This window comes from Brachyhypopomus gauderio, chromosome 9 (genome assembly GCF_052324685.1).
Source record: "Brachyhypopomus gauderio isolate BG-103 chromosome 9, BGAUD_0.2, whole genome shotgun sequence".
NCBI lineage: Eukaryota > Metazoa > Chordata > Actinopteri > Gymnotiformes > Hypopomidae > Brachyhypopomus > Brachyhypopomus gauderio.
In genome coordinates, this window is record NC_135219.1 from 5889860 (window position 1) to 5898888 (window position 9029).

At 40.8% G+C, this 9029-nt stretch overlaps 1 protein-coding gene across 1 annotated transcript; it reads left to right on the plus strand.

Annotated features, from left to right (window-relative positions):
• Nucleotides 1-857: 857 nt before the first annotated feature.
• Nucleotides 858-3932, plus strand: LOC143522786 (protein c-Fos). Its single transcript, XM_077016633.1, has 4 exons — nt 858-1233; nt 1483-1716; nt 1929-2036; nt 2241-3932. Exons 1-4 carry the CDS (start codon nt 1135-1137, stop codon nt 2967-2969), a joined length of 1170 nt encoding a protein of 389 aa, XP_076872748.1. The 5' UTR covers nt 858-1134; the 3' UTR covers nt 2970-3932.
• The last annotated feature ends 5097 nt before the right edge of the window (nt 3933-9029 follow it).

Sequence of the window (9029 nt, forward strand, 5' to 3'; positions counted from 1 at the left end):
TATATGTAGATATTTGGTGACGATTCCGTCACTTGAATGTCATTTAATTAAGTCAGATAAGACAAAAATAGACAGCGGGTCTACTGCAATAACGCTGCGGCTGCAGGCGCCTCTCCGGAAATGCCATATATGGGCACAAACCTCTGTCCTCTGATTGGCTCCCTTGCGCTAGCGACAGGTCTTGTTGCTGCAGCACTTTTGTGTGGGATATTCATCATTCAGAATGATACGAGCCACATACAGAAATCCTTGAGCAATATCTGTACCTGCACGACTGTGACCCCCAGGCGTCAACTGACGAACCTATCTACAATATTTTGCATTAATATTTTTAGCCAACTACTTCGTAATATTTTGTGACGGATATGCTGTTCATAAGCTTGCATTAATATAATGATAAAAGCTTCACTGTGGTGACATATATGCACATAGATAAATGAGTAAATCTAGTTTACAACACAAAATAAATACTTATGTAAAAGTCCACTGGTGTGTTGATGTATTTTATACATTTTTATTTATGGAAGGCTACATAACCTGCACTTTAAATACAGTTTTACTGCCCTTCATTAAACCTCCGGTAGGTTGTGGAAAATGCGGATGCCAGTCATTGTTACACAATAAGCGGTCACACTCGGTTATTTACCCGCATTAGGGAATGCAAAAGACTCGGGCTACAAACAACACGCGTAAAATGACGTAGTTCACTTTATTCACTCTGGAGAGAGCACTCGCATTTCATTATATAGAAGGTACATTAGGAGACACATTTTAAGCATTTCTTTTGGAACATATTACCCCGGACTGCAAATGTGAAATTTTATTTGCACAGCTATTATTTTAAACACCACTTTCTGACACATTGAAAGAAATTGTACGATTTCTTTATTGCTCTACCCCTCCCTACAATATACATGGTACGTTCTCGTCTCATAGATTTCATTCATAAAATTCTCGCTCACTATAAAAGAAGAACGCTGCCGAGATTCTGTGTCTTCAAGTGTAGACTAGTAAATGTACTCATAGCAAACCTGCAAAATACAGCATATATTTGGCTGCACTATTTGAGTGTATTTCGTAGCTTGCAGATAGCCTTATTTAGTTGCATACATCCTTTGGTTGCAGTTTAAGGAGATGCCTAAAAACGTTTCATCGTCTCGTGCTGCGCTCTGCCAGCTGTCTGCAAAGGATTCGCTCTCGCGCGCACCAGCGGCAAAGACGAAGAATGCGCAGGTATAAATGATGTGAAAGATGATAAAATAATTGAAAAATTAATTTGCTATTAATTGGGCATATAAAGACAAATAAAAAAAAACTTAAGGTAAAAAGGAAACGAATGTTTATTAGTAGGTTTTGTACCGTGTATTTGATCCTTCATTATTCATTACTTGCTTAAATCTTTGTTAACTGTCGTGTCAGTGTCTGAAGGTTTGCGAAAGCTGCTTTACAGGTGTAGTGACAGTGTGTTGTGCGCATGCTCAGGGCCAGCGGTGTGAAAGCGGTGCAACTGCCAGTCCCTTTGTCCCGACGGTCACTGCTATCGCCACGGCACCAGCTCTTAAGTGGATGGTCCTGTCCACTGACATTTCATCAGTCAGCCCCTGCAGTGGTGCAAAGCAGAGGAAAGCACAGACCCCTGAGTGCGAAGCATGGTCCTCGTCTCCCCAATTGGGCCCTAGGGTCCCTACAGGCAGGCGGAAGACACAGAAAGATCAGGTATTTACTGCCCAGATTTGGAGTCAGACTTGCAACTTGTATAATTCATCAAGTACAGTTCAAATGTACAAAATTTAATTTGAAGGAAGCAAATTTTTTGAAGGAAGCAATTTTTTTTATTTAAATCTGTCTGCTGTGGACTCTAAGATGTACATTAACATTGCTTTGTCACACTGGAGAGTGATCTATTTATTCTTTTATTTAAAACAAAGCTCACCCCAGAGGAAGAGGAGAGACGAAAGGTTCGGAGGGAGAGGAACAAACTTGCTGCAGCCAAGTGTCGGAACCGACGTCGTGAACTCACAGACAGTCTACAGGCCGTATGTATTAATTAGACACATAACACATTTACTCTTGATGTCAGTATGTATGTAAAGGATCAGAGAAAAAAAAGTTGAGAAGAGACCTGAACTCATGCTGCACAGGTCTGGAGTCTCTGAGCATATTTATGCATTATGTATTTAAACATGCATTTAGCATGTATGTAAGTGTGAATGCTAAATACATTATTTACTACTGTGCAGGAGACAGACAATCTAGAGGAGGAGAAAGCAGCACTGCAGGCAGAGATCAGCAGTCTGATGAAGGAGAAAGAGCAGCTTGAGCTCCTACTGGCTGCCCATGAACCCCTCTGCAAAATCCATGCCAAGATGGAGCAGGAAGAGGAGGAGACAGAGCAGGAAGAGGAGGAGACAGAGCAGGAAGAGGAGGAGACAGAGCAGGAGGAGGAGGAGACGGAGCAGGAAGAGAAGGATGTCTCTGAAGAGCCTCCCCCAAAACAGTCCCCCATCTCACTGGAGGATCATACCCCTGTGCAGGCCCCTTCCACCCCTGTTAACTTGGACCAGGTGGCCACCTGCACCCAGGAGCTGGACCCCGACTTCCCCATTATCTCGGGAGACTCAGACGTGCTGCTGTGCTCCAGTGCTGGGCTGGAACCCTACACCGACCTGAAAGATGTGCCCATGGAAGACCTCAGCTCCAAGATGGACGGAGACGATGATATGGACCTGCTGGTACCTGACATTGACCTCAGCGCCTCCCTGGGCCTGACTGAGTGGGAGACTCTGTACATGACGATGGGGGGCAGCTTGGACCCCCTAAGCACACCAGCACTGAGTCCCGACTGCAGTAGCAGTGCTGTGCCTGTCTTCGACTTCCCTGGTTTGAATACCCATGGGTGTGAGGGTAGCAAAGGGGAGACTGGTGGAACCAAAGCAGGCAGTGATAATTCCAACCTGCTGGCCTTATGAAGGCCAGAGCAGAGACAGGCTGGGGGCACATCCAGTATATAGGATGGATCTACACTGCTCTGCTACTGCATGCCTGTCTCAATGTGATGCATTTTTGAAAATGGAATGGGGTCATTGAAACACCATTTTGTCCCTTCAGAACGAACTAGATTACACAGCAAAGCATCTTGAGGAGAATCAAAATCGGTTCTTCCACAGGGACAAACAGGTTTGTTGAGGTCCATTTTTAAGTCTGCATAGATGTTGTACGCATCATATGTGCTAAACTCACATACTGTGACAAAGTAATCTCTTCCAGATGGTGACATGTGGAAAATATCGATATTCATCCTTTAGGTAGAAGTGTTTGATGGAGTAATTTATGCACTTTTGTATCATGTGGCCTGAACCATGTCAGGTTCCATTTTGTTGTTGGTCTAAATCTTGTGCTTTACCATACAGTATGTTGCCAGGGCCAGTACATACATGGTTATTGCAATATGAGGTTATGATCCTGGCCTTTGACACCACATTGCATTATACCAACCAAATTTCCAATACAGCACTAACCAGATTTTAAATGTATTGGTCATTAGTTAAAGAATGAAGAGCACAATTATCAATTATCAAGATCTTGCTAATTAAGATATTGAGATCTTACCATTGTGACGTTCTAGTGTTCATACAGTTCTTTTCACAGTATTATATATGTTGTGATGAATATTGTTATTGTCCAAATCTGATGAATGTTTAGACCGTTATCCACCTTACTCAGCTGCAGATGTCTTAGTGTGTATGTTGAAATACTCTACCTGGAAGTGCAGTTTTAAAAATTAAATGTGACTGGTTTCCTGTGAGAATTGTGTCATATGTCAAGATTATAATTGTGTGTTTTATATTTTTATTACCTTCAAATTATGCCATGTTTACAAATGTGCAAAAAATAAACAAATAGATAAATTATGTTTACAAATGTACAAAAAATAAACAAATAGGTAAATTATGAAAAAAGACTATAATGGCTGATGAGTATTATTTGCCTATTATTGTTGTGTTGGTAGTAGTATTACCTTTATTATGCCACTTGGTTTTTATTCTCTCCAGAGCAGAAACTGTATCATATTACAAGAATAATAGCAAGCTCGTAGCCTACAATACCCACTCGGTGAAACTGTCAGTTATAACAACCTTCTCTGGTATCGGCATGTAATCTGTGCTCGGACAAAGTGGAGCATACCAAATACGACAGGCTATTTGTAGTAACATCGCATTTTTAACTATAAGATATGTTCCTATTGCGATAAAGCACTAACGTAATATTAAATAATGCATTTATTTTAAAACAACAGGTGCATTTAAGGAGCTACCTGAGTTTAAAACATATCGACCCACAATCCTAACATTCGGAATAATCTATGTGCAGGGCACGCAACGTAAAGGTTATTACGTCAAAGCGTATTTGCGCGGTACACGTTTTTTTCTATTTCCATGCCCATATTTAGAAACGACTTGGTGTTTTGTTTCTATGGTCACGGGGCTTACTGCGCTACTTGTTTCACCATGGCAGATCTTTCCGGAAAACATGGAGAGGAGGCAGAGAGAAAGACCGGAGCTTGCCGGTTACGGGAGCCAGCCCTGCGAAACTGATCTTGGCATTTTCATAATGCATCGACCCAACTATGGTGTCCCTATATATTTTTTGTCGGTCTCCAGTGATTCAAATACGTTTTCTCCTTGTGTTTTTTTACTTTGGCTTTCTAGGTTACATAATTGTATTTAAAGGCGACTGGGTTATTTTCTCCCTGTATCATCAAAGTGAACAGCTCTGACTGATTTACGTGTTGCACACGGATAACCACCCTAGTTTACGTTTCACTTTGAAAGAGTAGACAGTGCAGTTTATTTATTTTGATTAATTACTAATTTAATTTCATGGGATTTGATACTTTCATCGGATGGTGGCTAAAAGCAGGGTGAACGAGTCTGCAGATATTTTAAATAAGTTAACCAAGTTAGCTTCATTATGAGTGCGAATGATACGATGTTTTCGGGAATGAATATCATCTGACAATGTGCAACACGAGGCGCTCACAACAGCAGACGGGAGAGTTTGTATACATGCAGACAAATCGCCAAATCTGTAATACATTTTGGCACTGGGTTAGACATTTTTGATGTAACAAGCAGTGGCAGGGTAATATGATATTACAGTCAAATTTGTCTTAGTTTTTTGTTATTTAGGAAGAAGATAAGGTCCTTTAGTAACAACATAGCAACCGCACTGAATCGTTCATGTCAACAGCAAACTGGATTATCCCATGTCTCATTTGATTGGCTCTTGGCAAGCGTGTCACAGCGCTACAGAGTTTGATGTATAGGCTAGACTATTTCTCAGTAGGCCCACTCGTGCGAGGTTCACGTGGTATTTAGTGATTTTTCTTTCTTTCTTTCTTAGTGATTTTTCTTTCTAACTGTTTTTATAAATTCAGAATTCGCACAGTTGCTTTCAGAACGTAATCTTGTACATAATACTTAAATATTACTGGATTATAGCATTTATATATACCTATTTGTAACATCTGCATATTGTGCTGGCTGCTTTTGTTTGGATAGCCGTGTGGAGACCTTGTGTGGATATAGAATATGAAAGCACTGTTGCATGTGTACATTTTCTTTTGAATCTTTTTTTTGCTTGGAGTTTTAGTTCTCTTGCACTATTGGTGTGATCATTAGACTTTTGTAGTGTCCTCTGAGCAAACATTTCTGTAGCAGTGCCAAATGTACAATTAAAAGTTGCATGTCTGCACGCACTGCCTCAAAACCTGGCATCTATAGTTTTGTTAACACATGAACTGCAACACTAAAGCCAGGGTTACCAGTCTATGGGCTTGGCTTTAACAACAAAAGATGGCTTATGCAGAAGCACACGGCTCTCCTCGAGAAACAACTCGCACTCCTGCTGGGAATGAGGTGTTTCTGTAATGGTAGTGTCCATTGAGCATCTGTCTTGCCTGAGGGAGGGGAAGGAAGGGCTTGGACAGGGGAGAGCCCATATTCTGCAGAAAGGCACAGATAGAGTTTACCATTCCCCCTCTTGCAGTTCATCACGCGGACATAGCACTGCTAGTGCCACCATGATCTTTAGTTTGATTCCCATGTAGCCCATATACTGATAACAACAGCTATAATTTCCAAGCACTTCATTGGTTCACTTGAAGATTTGGACAAAGATATGTGTGAACGTAAATGATGCCTGGTTGAAGTAGTTAAGAGCTGGTCAGGTTTTGTTCTTAGGGAACATTAACTGTATTATGTGATCCCCCAAATCCTAAGTGCTGAAATAAGGTCTGTGTGAAGTGTGATTGGTTGTTTACATGGCTGTTTGTGGATCTTCACTCTGTGCAGATCAGTAAAAGGATGACAAAAAGTATTTAAATGCACCAGCCAATATTTTTGGAATTAGAAGTTAAATGTTTGCTGTCCACCTGCACAGTATTTGTTTTTGTTCTTCATATTCTGGGCCTGTGACAAAGCCAGACATGCCCACTCAGGTGAAACTGGCTAACTCCTACACAAACACTCCCCCCCTTTCTCTCTCCCGTCTCTCGGTCTCTCCCCTTCTCCCTCTATCTCCCTCACCTCCCCCCACTGAGGAACCAGAGCCTGATAAAAGCCCTTTTCTATTCAGCTACTGCCACCCACTGACCATGCAGTGACATGTGCAGTTCCAGAAATGGCTCAGCGTTGAAATTTTGACTTGATTAAATCTGAGTTCTCAGCATATTCAAAATTTAAATTTTCATTTTTTATCTACTGGAACACATCTATAGCCAGACTAGAATCATCTATGAATTCCAGTTTTGAGAGTATTAAAAGTGTATATATACTCACTGGCCACTTTATTAGGTATACCTGTCTAACTTATCATTAATGCAAATGTCAAATCAGCCAATCACATGGCAGCATCTCAAATCAAGGCATGTAGACATGGCCAAGACGATCAATCTGATATACTCGATTGGCCTACACAGTCACCAGATCTCAATCCAATAGAGCACCTTTGGGATATGGTGGAATGGAAGATTTGCATCATGGATGTGCAGCTGGCAAATCTGCAGCAACTGTGTGATGCTCTCATGTCAATATGGACCAGATTCTCTGAGGAATGTTTCCAGTACCTTGTTGAATCTATGGCACGAAGGATTAAGGCAGTTCTGTGTCAAATTCTGTGGATTGGGTGAAACCATTGCTGTTAGCAACACTGTGAATCATTTTGTTGAGACATCTGTAGCATTTGTAATAACTTGATAATTGGCATAGCCACAGTGAAAGACGTTCTCATTCTACAATAGCCAGAGTGACTCCTCATGATTAGAAACCTGTTCATTCATCACCAGTGTCTAACACACACTGCACACCTGACCTCTGACCTTTACATTCCCTCATGTGCTCCTCAGCTTCCCAGCAGTTTCAGTGCAGCTTTTAGCAGATTCTCTTGTCCTTGTCCTTTTTGTTAAGAACAGAAATGTTCTAATAATACTGCAATCCATTGCCCAGTTCAGAGGGATAGAAATATCCAGTCAGCAGACAAGACAAGGCCAATTATTCATCAGTCTATTAATGTCTGTTAATGTTTTCAGGCTGCATGGCTGAGGAGAGTCAGCATTAGTAATCTCCCCAACCCCACACCGACCCATGTCTGCTGACACTGCACCAGAGTGGAGCAACAGCATAATGATGTTCTCTATTTTAAAAGAAAAGGGCTCCCAACGGGAAAAGGGCAGGCAATGTTTTCCAGTGTTAAAATGCACAAAGCCATCAGAGAGCGACCCTTCAGGTGTGAAGGAGGGTGTTTATATTTCACCTCTAACGTAGGTCAGCATGCCATTGCTCAGAAGAAGAGAACAAAGTCTTTGGATAATGCTTCAAGCTCCACACACCACCAACATCTTTGTACAGTTCCACAAGGCCTGCACATTTGTTAAATGGTGCACAACTCTTATGTACTGAATGTAGTTTTATGTTTAGCACACCCCATTAAACTAAACAGGTACTCAAACCTTCAGGCAGCAAAACAAAACAAACACAGAACAACCTTGTGCTGACTTGTGTTGTAAGGTTTGAATTCTTGCTTGTGGGTTAAATGTCTTTTTGGAATTATATTTAAAATCAGACAGATGGAAATTTCCATCATTTGTATCAGAGTTAGTTACTATAATAATGTACATGAATAATGTCTGCTGAAGTTATTTTTGCAGCAGATCAAGAGGAAGTCGCGCATGTGTGTGTGTGTGTGTGTGTGTGTGTGTGTGTGTGTGTGTGTGTGTGTGAGCGCACATGTGCAACTGTATAACGCTTAAAGCAAAATGTATACATTTCTATGCTAAACTTAAAATTGTAAACAACATCTGTAAGAAAACCTGGGTTTGTACACAGTACAGACAGTAAATTATTGGATGACCCAGTGCTATCAGACTTGTGGTATGAAACCTTCACGATAGGCTTTAAGAAACATTTACATGTCAGAAAACTTTGTTACTTCAAATATAACAATTATAACGATGATGATGATGATGATTACGACGATATGGCTGTTGCTGGACTCGATTTTATATGCTGCACATGCTTGTAAATTCAAGCGTTTTAATGTAAATTCAAGCTGGTAAAGGAGTAGAACAATTTGTAATTACTCAGACAGTATTGTCGTTGAACACTCCACTAACTCATAGACTATTACTTACTGGCTTATTAATGCGTGTGAATGAGAAATCGTGAACAGATGATGTTTCTTAGCTTGTCGGCATGTTTTAAAATCACAAAATCGTCTCTACAGTTACTATTGTTACAAGGAAGAAACGTCTTACTTTTCACTTTTAATTATACGCCTAAAATATCATTAAGTGGGTTATTTATATTAAGTGGAACTTTACTGGAAGGGTTAACCACTCAGTTATGAACCTCAGGCAATGCTAAGCAGAAAATAAAGAGCAGGTTAGTTGCATTTACAGTCCCCCTTTTGGACACAACAGTTTCAAGAAACCTCCCGTGTGTCTGTTCTATTATGTGATGGGATATCCCGCT

What these genes read in the sequence shown, in the direction of transcription:
- LOC143522786 (XM_077016633.1), top strand. Translation starts at nt 1,135, where the DNA reads ATGCCTAAAAACGTTTCATCGTCTCGTGCTGCGCTCTGCCAGCTGTCT. An exon ending in CAAAGACGAAGAATGCGCAG is followed by an intron (nt 1,234 to 1,482) that starts GTATAAATGATG and finishes GCGCATGCTCAG; the next exon opens with GGCCAGCGGTGTGAAAGCGG. An exon ending in GGAAGACACAGAAAGATCAG is followed by an intron (nt 1,717 to 1,928) that starts GTATTTACTGCC and finishes TTTAAAACAAAG; the next exon opens with CTCACCCCAGAGGAAGAGGA.